General features: G+C 39.6%; 2 protein-coding genes across 7 annotated transcripts; both read left to right on the forward strand.

Annotated features, from left to right (window-relative positions):
* Positions 1-6,623: 6,623 nt before the first annotated feature.
* Positions 6,624-12,232, forward strand: LOC115744046 (UDP-rhamnose/UDP-galactose transporter 6). 5 transcript variants are annotated; one of them, XM_048272304.1, is made up of 7 exons: positions 6,624-6,902; positions 6,999-7,255; positions 7,810-8,028; positions 9,779-9,963; positions 10,052-10,252; positions 10,520-10,681; positions 11,455-12,232. In XM_048272304.1, the coding sequence occupies exons 3-7, from the start codon at positions 7,899-7,901 to the stop codon at positions 11,782-11,784; spliced, it is 1,008 nt and encodes a 335-aa protein (XP_048128261.1). In that variant the 5' UTR covers positions 6,624-6,902; positions 6,999-7,255; positions 7,810-7,898; the 3' UTR covers positions 11,785-12,232. The 5 variants fall into 5 exon arrangements, with proteins under 5 accessions (XP_048128261.1, XP_030534991.1, XP_048128262.1 ...); XM_030679131.2 differs by having other exon boundaries at positions 6,624-7,160; XM_048272305.1 differs by having other exon boundaries at positions 6,624-7,146.
* A 3,562-nt stretch (positions 12,233-15,794) lies between these two features.
* LOC115744045 (26S proteasome non-ATPase regulatory subunit 6-like) lies at positions 15,795-19,484 on the forward strand. Of its 2 annotated transcripts, none has more exons than XM_048272553.1 (9): positions 15,795-16,024; positions 16,116-16,230; positions 16,705-16,795; positions 16,889-17,034; positions 17,116-17,335; positions 17,440-17,548; positions 17,821-17,989; positions 18,151-18,326; positions 19,062-19,484. In XM_048272553.1, exons 1-8 carry the CDS (start codon positions 15,889-15,891, stop codon positions 18,323-18,325), a joined length of 1,161 nt encoding a protein of 386 aa, XP_048128510.1. In that variant the 5' UTR covers positions 15,795-15,888; the 3' UTR covers position 18,326; positions 19,062-19,484. The 2 variants fall into 2 exon arrangements, with proteins under 2 accessions (XP_048128510.1, XP_048128509.1); XM_048272552.1 differs by lacking the exon at positions 19,062-19,484 and adding an exon at positions 18,488-18,529.
* Positions 19,485-20,692: the final 1,208 nt, after the last annotated feature.

Below are 20,692 nucleotides of genomic sequence, written 5' to 3' on the forward strand. Positions count from 1 at the left end.
CGGCGTTACCTAGATCTAGGTGCCCTTTCCTGGGCCTGGTGAGGATCGCCAGCCACCCTCGCCCAAGATTGGCATCCCTCGGGCAATCGGTGGCAGCGGCGCCACACCAGTAAGCCTACCATTCTCTTTTTTCTTTCAGTTTTTTTTTTTCAAATAAAATTTTATATTTTATATTTTTACTTTTTTTAATCTAATTTAAAAACAAAGAAAATAATATAAAAAAAATTCAATGAAATATTAACCAAAATTGTCTACGTCGGGACCGTTAGTGTCATGTAGGACGGCTGGCGTTTATGTTAGCGATTTTGTGCCAAAATTATGTGGATGAATTCAATTGATAAAACATGGAAAGGTTTACGACTTAATTGGAAAATTAAAAAGTTTAAGATTGAATTGAAAAAATGACAATAGGTTTATGACATTTTGAACAATTTCCCATGTAACAAGGAAATTTTGAACTAGATTTTGACCGAAACGGATGGTGCCGAAGGAAGGATGGTCGGAATCCATGCTCGAGGCTATTTAGGACTGTTTAATTGGCATAATTGCCAAGTTCAGCATTAAAAAAACAGTTATTGACAACTTTTCACAAAAAAAAGTTGAGAGAAATTTTCTTTGAATCACTTTCTAGTTGGAAACAATCTCGGAGAGAAATTTAAGGATATCTGTTACCGTTGTGTCTTCCAAGTACACCCAAAGGCATACTGTTGGAAACAATTTAGAGTTAGCCGTAGCTGCTACTTGAGCTATAAATTTTAACTCGAGCTCGTGCGTTATAAGCTCAATTGATTCGTCCTGCATTTATATATGTGGTGGTATATCCTGAAATTTTATAGATTTTTGTGTCTATTCAATAGCTATTATACTATTTTCAATAAAGCAAAGTGTTAATATCAAGAAAAATTCCAAATTGGTACACATGTGATAAATTTACTCCAAACTATTTTGTTAATCATAAAAAACCTCAAATTGGTATACTTGTGATAGATTTACCTCAAACTATTATTTTGATCATCGAATATCCCAAACTGGTACATTTGTGATAAATTTATCCAAAATTATTTCTTTTTTACCCCCAAAAAATCATAGATTGGTATACCTATGACAAATTTACCATATGTTAGTTTTGATTAAATTAGATTAATACCACGAAAAATCACAACTAATACACTTGTGACAAACAAAAAGTAGAAATCTCAAATGAATGCGGACATCAACTATCATGTGTCATCCAACTTAACAATTTGACGATAAAATTTAAATGAATACTAATAGAGGATAAATTTGTCATAAATATATCGGTCTAAGGTAAATTTATCACAGGTGTACCAGTTTGGTATTTTTCGTGGTCAAAAAAATAGTTTGGGGCAAATTTGTCACATGTGTACCAGTTTAGGATTTTATGTAGTATTAACCCTAAAGTAAAATAACACATGTTTGTTTAGACTCGTGGGCCTATAGTCTAAACTCTACTCGATAAGGGCATGTTTGGTAACGCTCCTATTTCTTTGATTTTTGTTCTTTTGTTTTCGCAAACCAAAAAAGAATAGAGATCGGTTTGATAACATCAATTAATTTTTTTGTTATCGGGGAATAGATCAAGAGCGAAGAAATAGATTTGAAATAGAAACAAGAAGCAAAAAAAAAAAAAAAATTTACAGAAGGACACCTCAAGTGTCAATATTTGTGTACGAAACTCATTTTGATACCCATATTTTTTACTGGCTCATTTAAGCCCTAAATCGGAGAAAAACGATCACTTAAGTGCCAGCAGCAAAAAATTCAACTAATTACGTATTATTTATTTTTAATTTTTTAACATTATGTGGCAATTTTTTAAAAAAGAATCAGGCCACATTCCATCCACGTGAACTCTTAAACTTAAAAATAAGTTATATCTTTTGAAAAATTAAAATTAAATAGAAAAATAAGCTTAAAAAAAGTTGCAATGGTAATGGCTAGCAAGGGTGGGGAATGGCCGAGGGGGGTTGCCAAGGCCTCGCAGATCTAGGTGAGGTCGGCCTCTCCGACCCGGGCGAGGCCTCGGTGGGGGTCGCCGAGGCTCGACCCCACCCTCGCGAGCCATTGCCGGCAATGGTCATAGCAACTTCCAATTTATTTATTAGATTATTTTAAATTTTTTAATATTATGTGAAAGTTTTTATTGATTTTTAGCTTTTTTTTTATTGTTGACTTGGATCCTTCGGCGAGCCACATATGATTTTCGGTGAAGCTCACCGAAGTGACATTGAAACAATCGTTTTTTTTTTTAAATTGATACTTAAGTTATCAAAATATATATATGACTTCAAAGTGAGCGTCGTACACAAAGATTGACATTTGAGGTGTCACAAGTCATTTATGCTAAAAAATTATTCTCGAGAATAGAAGTATTACTGTACGGCGTACAGGCCCTAAGTAGCTTGAGTGGCTTGAGGTCACAGCTTGAGATTAAGGTCAAGCTCTCTACTCCAAACCAGGCAAGACGATCTCAAACAGTCAACAAGTTGATCAGAGCACGAAAAACCCTTCGACTCACTGCCCTCGACGTGCCTCTCGAAACGACAGAAAAAAAAGTGTTCAATCGCGAAGTGGTGGTGGAATCAACCAAGATGTATAACGCCCGACCTCACTAGACTCGTTATTCCCAAAAACGAGAGAATTTTTTCCGGGAAAAGACGAAAGAAGATATGGAGCGGGGCAAATCGATAGTAATGGGTCCGGCCATTAATATCAAAGCTATTAGATCGAACTTATGAGAGTTCAGGGCAAAGTGCCAAAAATATCTTAAATTTATTACATTAGTATCAATTCAGTCTTAAATTTTTTTAAGGGTTAATACCACGAAAAATCCCAAACTAGTATACATGTGACAAATTCATCCCAAACTATTTTTTGGGCACGAAAAATCCTAAATAGATACATGCGTGACAAATTTACCCAAATCTATTTTTTTTTTATCATGAAAAATCTCTCACTGGTATACCGGTGATAAATTTATGCCAAACTTTTTTTTTATCGTAAAAAACCTTAAACCGATACACCTATGATAAATTTACCATAAACCGGTATACTTGTGACAAATTTACTTTCCGTTAACTTGAATTAATACTACGAAAAATCCCAAATTGATACATTTGTGACAAACAAAGGGCAAAAATCTCAAATGGGTGCACCCATTAAGCGCCACGTGTCATCTAACTTAGCAATTTGACGGTAAAATTTAACAAAAATTAATGAAGGGTAAATTTATCACAAGTGTACCATTTTGGGATAAATTTATCCCGGATGTATCGGTTTAGGATTTTTGATGGTAAAAAAAATAGTTTGGGATAAATTTATTATAAATGTACCAATTTGTGACTTTTTATGGTAAAAAAAATAATTTGGGGTAAATTTGTCACAAGTATACCAATTCGGAATCTTTCACGATATTAAATCATTTTTTAATTTAACCAATTCAGTCCTTAACCTTATCACTTTGATACCAATTCAATCCATTCGGGCAATTTATGTTGGAAATTATTGACTTGGATGCTAGCATTCCTACGTAGCACGGCCGATGTGGATGTGGATATTTTTTAAAGTTTTTTTTAATATTTTTGAATTGTTTTTATTTGTTTTTTCCTTTTTTTTCTTTTTTTCTTTTCTTTCCTTTTTTTAACATGCCCGTGGTGGTGCCGATGGCTGGGGAGGGTCGGCCTCACCGAGCCTAGCCTAGGCGAAGGCGAGCGCCACCGAGGCCGACCCTTGCCGGCCATGGCGTGTGCCGGTGCTAGCATAGGACAAGAAAGAAAAAAATTAAAAAAAATTATAGAAAATTTTCCATTTCAGCACCAATCATGCCACATATGATGATCAACATTCATGTCAGCAATTTACGAGCTAAATTGATCGAATGGACTCAGCTAGTACCCATGTGAAAAGGTTTTTGACCAAATTTATCCAATTAAAAGATTTAGGACTAAATTGGTACTATTGCAACAAGTTTAGGACTTTTGTTGTACTTTATCCGAGTTCATACTATAACCATTTCTATACTTTTGACAATCATACGATCCATTATATGATAGAGAGTCGACGCAATCACGTTTATTAGAAGTGGACTATAGAGTGGTTATATAAGCCATAACTCACCTAGGTAGTCTCGAATGCTGCTCTTTGCTTTGGATATCAGAAAACAGTTGTGACATAGAGTGATTCAAAATGTCAAACTTAAGCCCATCCTTTCTAGCTTCAAAGTCACATAAAGAGTGACCTCTCATGCGGGAACCGTGGAAAAAGGCATATCCTAGTGAACTTGGCTATAAACCCTGGATCGCATCGTTGACATTCGAGTGGCTCTTCAATGAAGGCTGGTTTTGTGAAGAAGCAAAGCGTCCTTACCTAAACTAATGGGGAAAAAAATTACAATGGCAATTGATGATGAAGACAAAGATGATGGCCGACGCTCATACGAAGAAGTCAACTCATGCAAAATGCCATGTTACCCTTATGTTGTAATAATGAACATGAAGTGCACTTTGGCATTGTCCGGACCTTTTAACGATTGCCAAATCCTTTCTGAAAATTATTTGGCTAGATCATCTTCTGTTCATTCTATTTGGGCAGTAATTGCCAAAAAAAAAAGATTGTACATATCAATTTGGATGATGCCTTAGATACAATGTTACTAGCAAAGAGGGACGTCGATCCATCCCGCTAGATATCCCCACTAGCCCATTGAATGAGACTAGTACAGGTTTGAGGTTTGAGGTGTGGATGAGCCAAATATGTCGACTGTCTACTTAACTAAACTTCTCTCGATAATCCCCGTTTCTTTTCCTTACAATTTTTTGAACGGTGAGAGGTGCCAATGGTGCTAGAACTCGACGAATCACTTGAATGAGAATTCAACGTTAGGATTAATGTGAATGTAGGGAAATCTGCTTGCCCACGAGTGTGGAGGTCGAGCATACAAGCTTGCCTTGCATGGTGCATGCAGGGCAATTTTAAGGTATCCCCAGATGTTGTAGGACTGTGAGGAAGGAGAATGCTCCTCTTCCATCCCACTATCGTCTTGTGAATTTACCAATACAATGTGAATGACCTCCTTGTCTCGAGACTAATTGTGTTTTTGGTTGAATGGGCATTTTCAGAATATTGTCTAACAGAAATACTAAGGAAAAAGAAGCACTTGTAGCGCTAATCATGAGCTTGGCGACTCGTTGCTCTCGCTCGACGTGAAGCGCAAGATGAGGGGACTCGGGCCAGGTTAAGACTGGCCGAGCCAACTAGACTCATTCTCGATCGGTCATTTTTATGAAAACAGCAATGATTTTTTATAATGAGCTTGTTTAGGCAAGGAATTTAGGCCTGATCTAATGCAAGAGCAGCTCGCACATGGCTCGCTCGTTGATCAGGTCTATACCAATTTCTTGATTTGTAAGGTAGATGACAAAATGAAAGAGACTTGGCGCCAAAATGTCGTCATTTCAATGACATGGTTTATGGAAAATTCAAGGAAAGCGGTGAACTCTTATTCCTTTTGCACAATTGTCATTGTCATCTGTCAGCACTCAAGGAGGCCATAAACGCCGGCTTGAAGCTTAATTCGCGTCAGGACTTCTTCTGTCTATTCATGAAGGAAACTGATCTTCCTTCATGATTGCGATGCAGGCCCCTCCCTAGCATACAAAACTTTAGGGTGTGCAGGATAATACTTCTAAAAGTAAATTTACACTTATGAAATAAAAATCTATTTGATAATGTAATTTCTAAAGCAGAAATTTATTTGGTAAAAATTTTTACTTCTGAAAGAAATTTTCACTTCTGAAGTGAATTTCCACTTCCGAAGTTATTTTTTCCCCAATTCGAGAAGTTAAAAAAAATAGCTTACGCAACTCAAAAAGTACTTTTTGACTCACCTTTTTTTTTTATTTACGCCATCACCTTTTTTTCGATCATACCCACATCCGCCAACTCTCGCGATGACGAACCGTCGTCGGCCACCGCCCACAACCACCGCCAACCGCCGACCATCGCCTGCCCCCGCCCACCGCAGACCTCCGCTGGCCTCCACCCGCCGACCGTCTCCCGTAGCCAACCACTCTTGACCTCCACCGGCCGCCTCTCTCGACCGCCGACCACCGTCGCCCCCAATCGCCGACCACCGCCCACTACCAACCTTCGTGGCCACGATCGCCGCCAACCATCAACCGCCACGTCGGCCACCGCCGCCGAGTTGTCGTCTCTAGCCCCCCGAAGTAAAAAATAAATAATAAAAATTATTTTTAAAGAAATTTAAAAAGTTTAAAAATGAAGTACAAATTTTTCGGCCGTCGATAATAATTATTCATAGAATATTTTGTATTAATAAAGTTTCAAAAGTAAAAATTTCAACTATTATCAAATGAATTTTTCTTATCGAAAATAACTTTTAGAGTAAAAGTAGAAAAATCAACTTCTACTTCTAAGGAGAAGTAAAAAAATTAACTTATTATTAAAAATTAATTTCTGAAATAGAAATGTTATCGTGCACGCCCGTAGACGACTTCAATTGTACACAGCCCGAGTTTTTTTTGGTCGAAAGAACACAGCCCAAGTTGGCTGCTTGGTTGGACAAAAAAAAAAAAAAAAAGTTGGCTGCTTGGTTTCTTTGTTTTCTTGGGTAACGGTGGAAAAATCAAACTACCAATCAGTCCCTTCGCTGGTTTCCTCAGAAAAGTCGCCTCCTTTCTGATCTGAATCTCACTCCTCGCTCCAAGTTCAACGCACCCACCGAATATTTTTCTCCTCCGGTGACTCCACACATCACGGAATTGACCCCAAAATCAGATCGCTCTTGAACGAAGTTCTAAATTCGTGATGGAGTCGGACGAAAATGGTGTTCGCATCTTTCCATGGATATAAAAATGGAGGGTGTTGTCTTTCTCATTCGTTCTCTACCCCCAAGTCTTGTTTTTTTGTTTTCTCTCCTCTTGTGACTCGTTTTCTGTATTTTCCTTTCAATAATCAAGAAAAGCATTGAATTTCACGGCAAGAAGTAGCTGACACTTTGCGTTGCGTCCTCCGTTGCGTGGCGTCCTCCATCTCTCTACATTAGAGTTGGAATTCGCATGAAGGGCACTCGCACAGAGACAGGGCCCGTCTCGACATACTCTGAAGGTTTTTCTCAAGAGGTTTGCCCTCAAAAACCCACATGATTTTCCTGTTTTATTGGCGAAAGACAGGACCGGGTTTTGAGTATCATGTGTGTTCTGAGGAAATTGTGTTGGTGGGTTCTGTACTTCTGGTAGTCTGTAGTTACAGGGCCTTGGCTTTGGCAGTTTCTCAGCTGATTTTGAGTCTGGATGTTGAATTTTGGGTTTGAAGCATGATTGATGTTGGATGATCATATTGGGTTGCTTTTATTTTGTTGACTTGTTTGAACGCCGTTCGTGCTTTCAGCGACTAATAGATTTCGGTTTCGGTATCATTTTTCTTATTGATGTCAAGATAGGAGAAATATATTTGGTCTTTAAAGTAGAGTGAAGTTTATTTGGTAATGACCATCCTTTTAGGCAGCGAAGTCCAATTGCCGGGATAATATCGACAATTTCTGCATTCCTTGTAAATTCCCAGATGGAAATGCAAGTTCTGTGACTCTATCCCTCCATGTAATCCTTTGTTTATCTATGTGAATCATAGACAGTGCCACGCGGAAATTTGCAAAGTATGCGAATCTCCTTAATGTTATGCACTTTTGTTTCTGATGCAGTGGCCATTTGACCTTTGTGAACCACAAATCTTATGAGCAGTGTTGTCTTGACCGTATTATGTTTTGTGCAGATAAGGAAGTTGCGACATCACGGTGCAGTGTTTGATTTTTATAAAGGTTGAGCGGCAGTGACAGTAGTGATTCAACGAGAGAGAAGAACATGTCTTCGGCAACTAAGGCTCATAAAAAGGCAACTGTCGATGCAGCAGCGTGGATGTTTAACATTGTCTCCTCTGTGGGAATAATACTCGTTAATAAAGCTCTGATGGCTACGTATGGTTTCAGATTTGGTACGTCCTTAGTACGAGTATGAGATGAGCATCATCATGGTTGCATCAAATCAATAATTCAGATAAGCTTGGGATTAACTTTTATTGAAGACCAACCTTTATCTTTTCTCTGATTATGCAATGCTCTTGATGATTGTTGATTTGGAGAGCATCCAAACCTTCTATTTTCTTAGTGTGTTCACACAACACGGCTTTCTGGCTTTCAAGAGTATCTGTCTCTTATTGTTTTCTCATTTCCTATTTTACATCTTTTTTTTCCCTGCCTCCTCACCTAAATGACTGAGATGTCATCCCACAATGTTGATCTAATGTCTCTTTCTATTCAACCTTGTCTGGCAATTGCTTAATGATTCTGATTGAAAAAATTTCTGCAAGACTAAGGCTACAACGTTTAGCTGTTTCTGAAATCAAATCGGTGTACAATATGAGCTAGATCATCATTATTTGGGTAATCAACATGTCCTGTTTTTGTTTGAAGTTTGAGGATTTGGTTTCCCTAATGACTAGGGATTATAGGGACTAGCTCTTGGTTAACTCAAATGAAATAGTTTGTGTTGCTTATTATTGAAGGAAACTTGAAAGATGTTGGTGGAGAAATGTGTTTGACTTGGAGATTCTTCTGATTTTTTGTCCTTTACCCTGAAGCAAATTTCCTGTGATAGAATTCTTAGATTGTGTGCACTTAGGTTGCAGATCTGTTGACTTTGATGTCTACCTATAAATGCCCAAAAAGTTTTTGACTAGTCATTGCAATGATAGCTCCAGTGGAGCTTAACTGGTATTACCATTTGTCATTAAAGGTTAATAGCTCTTTGATGCTCGTTTTTCTCAATATTTATCTTCGGATGGCATTTTCTTCTAATTTGTTCAAGCAATTCATGGTCAATTTCTATCTTGCACGAGTTACCTTTTTGTAACAGTCAGATCATTCTTCATGTTAACTAAGGAACTTAATGGAAATCCCAGGATTATCCTTTTCATTACCTTAATTAATGTTCTAAAACCTGAGGATGCAATCGGTAGATAGCTAGATTTAACAATCTGGAAAAGGACTTTTCTGCTCCTCACTTTAGCAGTCAGTTATGGAAATTTCTCACATCTTTAACGATAGATAAACCGAAAGAACATGGATTCTGAAGGGTACTGTCAGGCCAAAGGTTGTGATTTATTAGTTGAGGTTCTCTTTAAACTGCGCCTCGCTTGTTTGTGTGAAGTTTACCTTTTGAGGACAAGGTTGCAGGGCTAGTTTCCCCCTTCTTTGTGTGTTTCCTTAAACTAAATGTGTATGCTCTCAAATTCTCAAGGCATTGTTTCATCAGACACGAATGATTAAAACCATCTCTATATGCACATTTTACTAGAAGAGTTCATTGGTGAGCAAATCTCTCTGATTTTCTTGGCGATGCAGTTTTCAGATAAGACAAATGAACGTTCCTTTCCTGCTTAGAGCATAGAACGAATTCATTGTCGGAAATAATTTTCCTTGCGCTTGTATCTTCTTTTCCAATCGAGTATGCTAATGAGACTGATATTTGCTATTTTCATGACGTTATTTCCAATCAATTGAAATCACTTTCTCCGTAGCCTTAAGTTTGAGTTTCCCTTAATGAAGGAAGAACTGAAAAACAAAGAGCAGTGAAAAGCAAGCAAAATGATTCATGCTTAATTTATAGGAGTAATCTACCACAATTTCTTCGACAACTGTACACATAGTACACTAACATTCTCGATATTGATTGGTATCTTGCAGCAACAACTTTAACCGGTCTTCATTTTGCAACAACAACCATGTTGACCCTTGTTTTTAGGTGGCTTGGTTATATTCAGCCCATGCATCTACCTGCGAGTGAGATCTTGAAATTTGTTTTGTTCGCCAACTTCTCCATTGTTGGAATGAACATCAGTCTGATGTGGAATTCTGTCGGATTTTACCAGGTAAGTCTTCGAGAATCGGTGCCAGAATCCATTTGCTTTTCTGATGTTAGCTTTAACATAAAACTTGCATGTTGTTTTCTCCTTTCAGATTGCAAAGCTGAGTATGATACCAGTGTCTTGTTTTCTCGAAGTTGTCTTGGACCAAGTGCGGTATTCAAGGGATACAAAGCTCAGCATTGTAGTCGTTCTCCTTGGGGTGGCGTTTTGTACCGTCACTGATGTCAGTGTTAACTTCAAGGGCTTTCTAGCTGCCTGCATAGCAGTCTGGAGCACTGCTTTGCAGCAATATGTGAGTAAAGAGCCTACTTCACTGAAGCAATTTTTGTCACCTTGACGCTTGATATTTAGTATGCTAATTCCAAATCTATTCTCATAGAGAATGGCTTTCATACTCTTCGCGTGCATTTCCCAGACATGCTGCCAAATCATAGCACAGTAACTACATTGTTTCCGTAATTCAGTGTAATTTGCTGTTGCTACAGAGACTACTCCAACCATCATTCATCACAAGTTTCTGAACTTGGAAAATTCCTGATTCAATGTATTGTTACTGCAGTATGTTCACTTTCTTCAAAGAAAGTATTCGATAGGATCGTTTAACCTACTTGGGCGCACAGCTCCTGTGCAGGCAACTTCTCTGCTTATAGTAGGACCCTTTTTTGACTACATGTTTACCGGTGAAAGAGTTGATGCCTACCACTACTCTACCATATCTGTTGTAAGTTTTCTATCTTTGTTCACTGTCTTCTTTATTGAAATGACATATTAGGCAGCACAAGTTTTTTTAGAGAAAATTATTTTGACATCCATGCGGTTGTGAACAAACTGGGCCATTGCTACCTTAAAAGATGTTTGGCACAAAGTTATGCTGAGGATGGCTCTCTTAAAATCTAATATGGATAGTATTGTTGCCTGTAACTATTGTTGTGGCAATCAAGCGCATTGTACGACCTCTTGACGAGTCAAGCCATGTTGAAGTCACTTTTAGAAAATGCCAGAGCTGGACATATTTTTCTGCACTTCTGCAGTTTCGAAATTGCAACTTCCCTTCGCTGGGCCAATTTCTAATGTGGAGATTGACTTTCCATGATGTTCTTTGAATCTGCATTCTCTCACTGCTCTATGTTTTTAATTGTCCGTAGAATTGATGCAATCTGAGATAAGCAACCGCTTGTGCAGTTGTAAAAGATAGTCTCAACATTAAGGTCGTCCATAAGACAGAGTTACTGGAGGAAAGGACATGATTTCTTCAAAATGTGCATGAAAATGATTTTGTTACCTCTGCAAGGTGGTGTGTCAAATCACATTTATATGGAAGCATGCCTGCTAAGTAGATCTAATTGCGTAACTTCGTCACCAAGATCTAGAGCCTAGGGTTACGCTTTCCTGGAAAAATTCTATATCCAAACATCTCCTTTCATCATTCACAGGCAAGTGTGTCAGTTCTTATCTCTGCATCTGATTATATGCTCAACATGCTTCATCGTGCAGGCATTCCTGATCCTCTCTTGTACCATTGCAGTGGGTACCAACCTCAGCCAGTTCATCTGTATAGGCAGGTTCACAGCCGTGTCTTTCCAAGTGATTGGGCACATGAAGACCATACTTGTCCTGACCTTAGGATTCATATTCTTCGGGAAAGAGGGTCTCAATGTGCAAGTAATATTGGGCATGGTTGTTGCCGTGATAGGGATGATTTGGTATGGCAACGCCTCCTCCAAACCAGGAGGAAAGGAACGTATTAGCTTCTCGAGTCAGAGCAACAAAATCCAGAAGCCGGAAAGCCTACTAGAGTCCACTGAACAGGAAGATAAGGTCTAAAGAGGGTTCAAAAGGTTGGTGAGATGTATACCAAGAATTCTCTCTTTCGAGGAGTCGTTATACTGAGCACACATCCGATTTACTGCAATTGGTGGGTCAAGATCATGAGTAACTTGGAAGAATTCTTATCAAGAGAAATAATGAGAATAATTCTTTTCACACGACAGTTCATTTTCTTGTCGTTAATTTTTTTTTTTTTTTTAAGTTATAGAAGCCATTGAAATGAGCCAATCGCAGCCCTAAATGTTACTCTCATTTTCTTGTTCACCTTCTACACCGAGCCATTGCTGTATCGAATGAGGTTTGTACATTGAGCTGCCCTTCCCATTTTGGTAACTATCATAGTGAATTGTCAAACTCTGAAGATAGATCAGGCCGTGCGAGTTGGAGCCTTTTCTTGTTCAACTGGTGTACTTTGTGTAAAATGACATAATAAACCAAATTCATCCTCTCTCTTTCTCTATCTGAGAGATTGCATGGACCATCTATTACAATGGGACTTGTGGTTTTGTTAGACAGAGTGACCTGAACAGTTCTATAAGAGTGCATTATGAAAACATGCATGTGTTTATCAAATTGCAGAAGGAGACCTATTATGGGCCGTGGCACATGTTCTGAAGTTTGTGTTGTGGCCCTGCAATTTGACGAAGTCTCTTGTGGAGGCACTGTCTCATGGCATTGGCACCCACTTCAGTGAACAGTGACTTGAGTTTCATGAAAATGGCCCATCAATTGGACTAGTTCAACAGGTGGAGGGTTGAAATTGTTATACTTTTCCAGATACTGCAAGTGTGTAGGGCATATATTCGTTTTGTCCTGAAATGTTCATTATGTTTCTTCTGTGAGAACCACATGATGTTATGTCATTGATCTAAGCTATTAACTTTTCTTACATATAACCAAGTAAGTGACAGCAGGTTTTGCTCTGTGAATCCAATTGAAGAACTTTCACTGCTGTAATGTCGTTGAGCAGGGAAAGCCTGCAGCAACTTTGCATGACTAATTATCAGGCAATCACGGTCGAGACGAATCTGAACGCGGGTATTTTGACCGGCGCAAAAACGTGCAATTGAATTATCGAAACGAATCTGAACGTGGGTATGTTGATTGGCACGAAAACATAACCCGATCAACCGCATGTCGTGTGGTACAGATTAAGAAAGCCAGATGAAATAAGGAGGACGATGCTGTGCTCCACAGCGGCGTATCAAGTTCTCAAATCAAATTAAATTTTACGGGAACACAAATTACAAGAATGTCAGTAGAAAAGATTGCACAGATAATACAGACCGATATTTACGCTGTAATTTCGATGTGCACATGATTAGGTTTAGCATGCATTCTTACACATTCAGGTATCAATCTAAAATAAAGATATTTTTGGATAAGAGAAATTGGTTTGAGAGTTTTTTCTTTTGGCGAAACGAAAATTACTTTTGAGTGCAAATGTATCATGGGGTACCCGTTTGAGATTTTAAACGAGTGCGGTAACGTATTACGACGGGAGCATCAGTTTAACATTTTTCACTTGGAATCATCGTTTTGAACTACGAGGCTGCATTTGGTCGTCCGGATAAAATTCATGATAGGATATGTTTTATCTTATTCCGTGTTTGATACCTAATCAGGACACGATAAAGGGGATATAGATGGGATATAAGGGAGATAAAATTATCTCAGGAGATGGGGTGAGATAGAACCGGATATGATTTTTTTTATCCATCGCTCAAGCCATCCCCTCTCCGCGACGCCCCATTTGCCTCTCCGCCACGCCCAGCCGCCTCTCTTGGTGCGGCTGGCAACTTCTCCGGCAGCGTTTAGAACCTAATCTAGGCGGAAGTCAACAGATCGTTGGACTAGCAAATTCAACCACCGCAAACTCGGGTTCCAATACACAGCTTTCTGCTGCCAATGGCAATAGAGCCAATCTTAGTTCCACCTCCATTTCCAGGGCAGGAAGCCAACTTGCTCCTGGAAATCGTTCGGGAAATGCTCAGGCAGGATCTTCAACTTTGGGAGCTTCCAGTCCTGGATTGCCGCTACGAAAATGCCCTTGGCACAGGTGTCCCAGCTCATGTCAGCGGGGCGTTGAATACAACAATAATTTGAGAGGAATTCTCAAGCACCTCGGGGTGCTATGGCTATTTGCTCAGTAGTTACCAGATCTTCTGAAAGAGATTCTGGGTTCAATTTTGAATAACAATGAAGGTGCACTACTGAATCTTGACCAGGAACAACCTTGCTTTGCGCTTCTTTTGATGGGTTATGTGAGAGCTTAAACTTTTGATTGATTATACATCTTGGACATTTCAGATATGGATGCTGTAACTCCAATTATCTTATCATTTTGTATCACAACATAGAGCCTGTTATAACTGGGTCCCCCCGTAATTCAAACTTTTTATTTACGAATTGCTTGAAATGATGGTCGAAATTGTAAGGACGACATGAGTATATTTTGGAAATAAGAACCTTGCTTGATTGATTCTGGAAGCTGATAAACAAGGGAAGGAGACCATCAGATACATCATATGCTATATGTTCCTAGTGAGATGTATTAGGATGCATGTGTGAATTATGTTAGAGAAGTCCCACAGTATAGAATTGGTGTGTTGTTGAGCGGTTAATATATCTAAATTGGCCCATAACTCATTGACTTAAGTTTTTAGGTGAAGGTGGGTCCAACCGGATATGTTGATGAGCTTGAACTAGAGCTCTCTCGGGTTCCTATTGCGCACTCCTAACAAATAGTATCAAAGCCAATGATTGATTGGTAATCCACTTTCATTGTGTATCGGTGTTTGGTGAATATCTCAACGAAAAAATCTAGTGACCAACGCGGTTTGCTGAAATTAAGGGAGTGAATATCTCAAAGAAGGAATCTGGTGACCAACGCGATTTGCCGAAATTAAGGAGAAGCAAATTTAACACTAAGCTCACACGTGATACGCGATTTTCGGGTCGAAATTAAGGGGGAGCAAACGCAGTTTTCAAGCCGAAATTAAGGGAGAGCAAACTTAACACTAAGCTCATACGTGAGGGGAAGATTGTTACGATGCACGTGTAAGTTGTGTTAGGTAAGTCTCACATTGGAGAATTGGTGTGGTATTGAGCGGTTAATATATCAACGGTGGCTCATAACTTATTGGCTTAAACTTTGAGTGAATGTGGATCTATCTGGATATGTTGATAGACTCAAACTCGAGCTCCCTCTTGGCGATCTCCCTGATCGAAGGTACTAGGCTTTTGAGTGAATGTGGATCTAATTGAATATGTTGACGGGCCCGGACCGGGGCTCCTTCTTGGCGATCTCACCGAGCGAAGTATCGGGCTTCTATTATGCGCTCCCAACACCGTGGTGGTGAGCTCGAGTTAGGGACTTTCCTTTCATCTGATCCACATTGAATGCAAGCTCATATTGGTATTTTTGGAGACCATGACAATGCAACATTTGAGTGGCCATTAGAGTAATTTTTAGCCCTAGAGGCCGTTCCATCAAGCTCCGACTTGACGGCCCCAACGAGCGACCGGAGACCCACGGTGTTGGCTTTGGAAAAGAGCTTCCGAATAATACAAGTCAAGAATTGCTATATTGATATTCAATTTCTATCGAATAATGTATAAAATATGATATAAAGATATTCGACTTTAAATCCGCTGTTTACCAAACGGCAGATGAAATATAATTAAGTCCATACATTTTTTTATCATATTCTATCTAGTCGTATCTTGATTATAAATCCAAGGGACCAAACACAGCCTTAATCTTTTAAATGATCAGAAAGTAACTCAACTCGTCATATAAGAGCGGAAAGCCAACTCAGCTGCCACGTAGGACCTTTTGATCGAGAGAAATTCGAGTAAAAGTCATGGCCTAACCCTAATTATCCTTAAGGACGTATACGTAATTTTATTTTATTAACTGGGGCAAAAAGATGAAAAACAGAAAATTCAGGGGGGGAAGAGAGAAAACCGAGTGCGCAAGTCACTTTGCTCAAACTTAGAGGGCTAAGCTCAAGTCCCTGACTCCTCCTCTTCCTCCTCCTCCTCCTCCTCCTCGTCCACCACCACCTCCGTCGTCGAGAGCTCAGCGAATCCGCGAAAATGGAAGGCGAAGAGGGATCTCAGCAGCCTCACCTCGTGCTCGCTCACAAACTCTTCCTTCTGAAGCATCCCAACGTCCCAGACATCGAGAAGGTCCGCCTCAAGGACGAGGTCCTCGTTTCCATCAAATCCGACGGTGATTCCTCTTCTCTCTCTCTCTCTCCCCCCCCTTCGATTCGCTCTCTGAGGTTCTCGTTCGTGAATGCTGTTGTGCTTTGCGCGTTCAGATATGGTTTCGCTGTGGGAAACCCTAGCGGCGGAGTCCCTTCTGGAGATGGATCAGGGGCTATTGGACTCCACGCGCGCGCGCGTCGACGAGGAGCTCAAGAAGCTCGACGAGAAGTGAGTTTCACGTCTACTTCTCTTGTAAATTCAGAGCTTTTGTTGCCCGTTTTGTTCAAGAATCCTGATTTTGTGTTTTTTGTTTCGGGCGTGTCGTAATTCAAGTGCGATGTTGTTCTAGTGATGGAGAATGTGTTTCGTATGGTTCCTCTTGCAGTAAATCTTGGAAATCTATGGAGCTCGAGAAGAGTCCTTGCATTTCTAGTTTTCATTGTGTTCTTATCTGCGGTTGAATCTGCTGTTGGGATACATGCTAGAATGTGGGCCTCTTCAGAGAAAGTCAGAAAATTCATATTGCTAGATATATATGTTCTGACTGATAGAGTAATCTGCTCAGACCATGTTTTGGCACTAGGCGGTTGCCCGTTGAGCAAATCTTATGGCTTAATCTCGTGGTCCTTTAGACTGAATTGATCCCCTATTTCATGCCTTCCGTTGTTAGTTTGATGAGTTGCCATGGTTGCCTTTGCCTAGGATAACTGATGCTGAAGAGAACTTGGGTGAAAGTGAAGTTAGAGAAGCTCACTTGGCCAAATCCTTGTATTTCATTCGTATAGGTGACAAGGTAAGTTTTGGCTGTTCTGGTTACCTTTCCCGTTACTTATAGAGTTCACCATTTTGGAATATAATTATGGTAATTTCTTTTTGCCAACATAAGGAAAAAGCATTGGAACAGCTCAAGGTAACAGAAAGTAAAACAGTGGCTGTTGGGCAGAAGATGGACTTGGTCTTCTATACGCTCCAACTGGGTTTCTTCTACATGGATTTTGATCTCATTTCCAAAAGCATTGATAAAGCAAAGAAGTAGGTGCTGATAGCATTCTTTGCCCTGTTAGCTTGTTAAATGTTAATATTCTAATGAAATTCGTAATAAATTGTCGGCAGCTTGTTTGAAGAGGGAGGTGATTGGGAAAGGAAAAACCGTTTGAAGGTGTATGAAGGATTATACTGCATGTCGACTCGAAATTTCAAGCAGGCTGCGAGTTTATTCCTGGATTCCATCTCAACCTTCACAACTTACGAACTGTTCCCTTATGACACCTTTGTCTTCTACACTGTTCTTACCAGCATCATCTCACTGGATAGAGTTTCCTTGAAGCAGAAGGTAGGTACTTTAACTGCAATAAGGTCCCATATTTACCCCTGGTGATATCTTTATGATCAATTGGCACTCCAGAGTCAGTATTGAAAGTGCTTCTGCTATGGCAGGTTGTGGATACTCCGGAGATCTTGACGGTGATTGGAAAAGTACCCCATTTGTCAGAATTTTTGAACGCTCTGTATGATTGTCAATACAAATCTTTCTTTTCCGCTTTTGGTGAGTTTCCTCAAGACTGTGACTTTGTTGCTACTCTTTGTCCTAAAAAAATGTCACTATTTCTTGGTACAGCTAAGCTCAATTATATTATAGATCGTATGAGCCTTTATGCTTAGCTCTGGCATATATTTCTGTAGCTTATTGCTTCTGTCTTGATAATGTGTGTCTGAAATGTGGATTGAATGTGGAAGTTTGTGTAAACCTATTTTGATAGGACTCTTATTTGATTTGGATGGGGAATTCTCACTGTTTTTTCTGTTTGTTCTATAAAGCTGGTCTGACTGAGCAAATAAGATTGGATCGCTATCTGCACCCTCACTTCCGGTATTACATGAGGGAGATCAGAACTGTTGTGTACTCCCAGTTCCTCGAATCTTATAAGAGTGTTACAGTTGAAGCTATGGCAAGAGCTTTTGGAGTAACGGTTGATTTCATTGATGCGTAAGTTATCAAAATTCTGATCATGCTTTATATTAAGGTTTGGTCCTGTTGTCATCTAATTGACTTCCATGTGATGGAATTATTTGATGTTATTAGTCTTTGAAATATGCGGTTATTGTCTCTAAATATTCTGCTCTAATTAGACATAAACCCTTCTACAGAGAATTATCCCGCTTTATTGCTGCTGGAAAGCTTCATTGCAAGATAGACAAAGTTGCCGGTGTCCTGGAAACTAACAGACCAGATGCAAAGAATGCCCTTTACCAAGCAACCATAAAGCAAGGGGACTTCTTATTAAATAGGATTCAGAAGCTTTCTCGTGTTATTGATCTGTAAAGTAAGCAGGCAGTTTTCTGATTTAGTATTTCTACCATTGATTTTCAAGTGCTAAAGCATTGATAGCATTATTGTTGGAACTCATCCATGGGTTGACTTTTCGAATCATCATTGGCTCTCGTGATATTGAGCTAAACTGGTTGAATCTTTTATTTGAGGTAGAGACACTGGATCAAATGAGAGAATGTGGTGCCATTGAGTGTTGCTTTAAAGTATGGGGATAGAAAAGTTTCCCCACATAGCATCAACCGAGAGCATTCCGGTAGACTATTTATAAGGGATTATCTGGAGAAGATATGGATCTGCATCTTAATGGTACAGTGGGAGTGGATTTCTTCAATTCATGCACTTGGAATTAGACATGGTTGTTGGTTGTATTCTAGGTGATAATTGGTAATGAGCTTGATGCGTGGTTGATGAACCCGGTAGATACTGACGCTAGGCACTTTTGGGTGAGATTTGGTCCTACACGAGAAAACCACAGGAAATACTTAGTTTAGATTTGGCTAATCTCTCTTTCATGGGAGTCTTGAGGGCCTCACTTCTCTTGCGGAGTCTTATTCAATGCACATGGATGAGGTGATTTGCGTGCATTCATGAGGATTCCTCTGGTTGAAAGATAGTGATTAATTTTACATTGGTATGTGCTGATTGCCTTCCGATTCTTAACATTCAAAAAATCAGAGATCGTATGAGGGAATACTGAACTGTGTTCTAATGTGTGGATGCGCCGCACGGAGAGTTTCAGGATTGTTTGTCTGCTCCCGTTGCCGAGGGGCAACGCGTCACGCTGAGTTGATCAGCTATTGTCTTGTTTTGTTATGATTGCCCGCTTATCTTATGCTGCATAAGACTCTACCGAACAGCCAGCCAGTGGTCTTGGTCTTCCCCCCAGTTTTTAACATCCTACTTTTACGGAATGTTTTGGACGTGAAGGAAAAAGTAATATTCTGCTGGGCATGTTGAGTAAGAATTTTTACCTTAAGTTAGAAGCCACTTCGTTTTAATTTGCCACGTTGATATGACATGATTTGCCAAGAAGAGTGGAAACCCCTCTGGCGCTTGCGGTGGTGTAGCATCTCCAAGAGAAGAAGAGGGACGCATGGACGTGAGAACATACCATCCGTCGGGGAAGTGAAAATGAGGCTTGGTTCTGAACTCCGCTACAAGTTTCTTGTGCTCGACTGGGGACATCCATGCTCATTTGATAGTCGGATATAGCAGGTAATACTTCAACAAATTGACTGGAAAAGGGGCATGAAAATTACATTTTACTTGTTAAGAAAGTTAAAACAAGTGTACCCTAATTTTTATTTTTATTTTGGTCGGAAGGGGTCCCCTAATTAAAAGTTGTGTTTTACGTGCTTCACATGGTCAAGGGGACTCGAACTCCAATTTAGACTTTCATTTAAAACACTGTGTCCCAGATTGTCCGTGCAATATGGGCCGGGTCAGGGATTTGTATGGTGGGTTTAAACTTGAGACATAATTTAACAAAAATTACCTTATATAGCTGCCCTGACTTGTTGGTCATCAGGGAAGAGCATGGTGCCATCGATTGGTTTCGGTGTATAAGTTGGTTGGTATTGAAAACCAGAACAATTGTCTCCCTAGGATGGGGTCTCACGAGTTTCTTGTTTTGAACAAAATTTTAAGTTTGATTATAATGTACATAATCATCCAGATCATTTATCCATATATAAGTAGGATTTATTGTGAAATTTATGAATAAGTGCATTAACGGTTCAGATTTGTTGGGACACCAATAAAGATAGCGCACGGGGTAGAAGATCTTTGTTGGCCAGTTAGATACTAGGCGCCTTGACCCGGCGGCGCGGATGCCTGACGAGAAGCTATCGCACACCAATGAGGCCTAGAGAAGACGGTGTAATATGCCTAATTCCTCGACCCACTTTGTGCATGGCTCGGCATCAGACTAGACACCGTTTTAACCTTATTATTTCGTGGTTTACATCACCAGCCTAACTTCAAAGAAAGCTCTATAGAGCCGCATGAGGTGCGATTGGGATAATTGAGTGTTTAAGTGATTCGAGCAAGTGTAATTTCCACTTTGTTGCTATGGAATAATTCATGAGCGTCTCCTCTTCAATTTCCAATGTGATAATCGAATCATTCTACCCGATAGGGAACTAGATCACCCCCATTGAACTGATTCATCTTGCAAATACCCTTGAAATGAATCGACTTGATCAGTTTTTTTCTTCGATTAGTTAACTTAGTTGTCTCATGAAATGCAAGTACGTATGTTGCTGAAACTTTTTACACGAATTTCTTGCGTTTCGAAAGAATCTATGTCATTCCATGTGCGAAATATAGGTAGGGAACCAGAGCGGGAAAAAAAAAAAA

The sequence above is a fragment of the Rhodamnia argentea genome, chromosome 11, assembly GCF_020921035.1.
Source record: "Rhodamnia argentea isolate NSW1041297 chromosome 11, ASM2092103v1, whole genome shotgun sequence".
Classification (NCBI taxonomy): domain Eukaryota; kingdom Viridiplantae; phylum Streptophyta; class Magnoliopsida; order Myrtales; family Myrtaceae; genus Rhodamnia; species Rhodamnia argentea.

Bases quoted from the DNA above. Each gene is read 5' to 3' on its own strand.
- LOC115744046 (XM_030679131.2), top strand. From the start codon at position 7,899: ATGTCTTCGGCAACTAAGGCTCATAAAAAGGCAACTGTCGATGCAGCA. The intron at 8,029-9,778 runs GTACGTCCTTAG...GGTATCTTGCAG, and splicing joins TACGTATGGTTTCAGATTTG to CAACAACTTTAACCGGTCTT. The intron at 10,682-11,454 runs GTAAGTTTTCTA...TTCATCGTGCAG, and splicing joins ACTACTCTACCATATCTGTT to GCATTCCTGATCCTCTCTTG.
- LOC115744045 (XM_048272553.1), top strand. From the start codon at position 15,889: ATGGAAGGCGAAGAGGGATCTCAGCAGCCTCACCTCGTGCTCGCTCAC. The intron at 16,231-16,704 runs GTGAGTTTCACG...GCCTTTGCCTAG, and splicing joins CTCAAGAAGCTCGACGAGAA to GATAACTGATGCTGAAGAGA. The intron at 17,549-17,820 runs GTGAGTTTCCTC...TGTTCTATAAAG, and splicing joins ATCTTTCTTTTCCGCTTTTG to CTGGTCTGACTGAGCAAATA.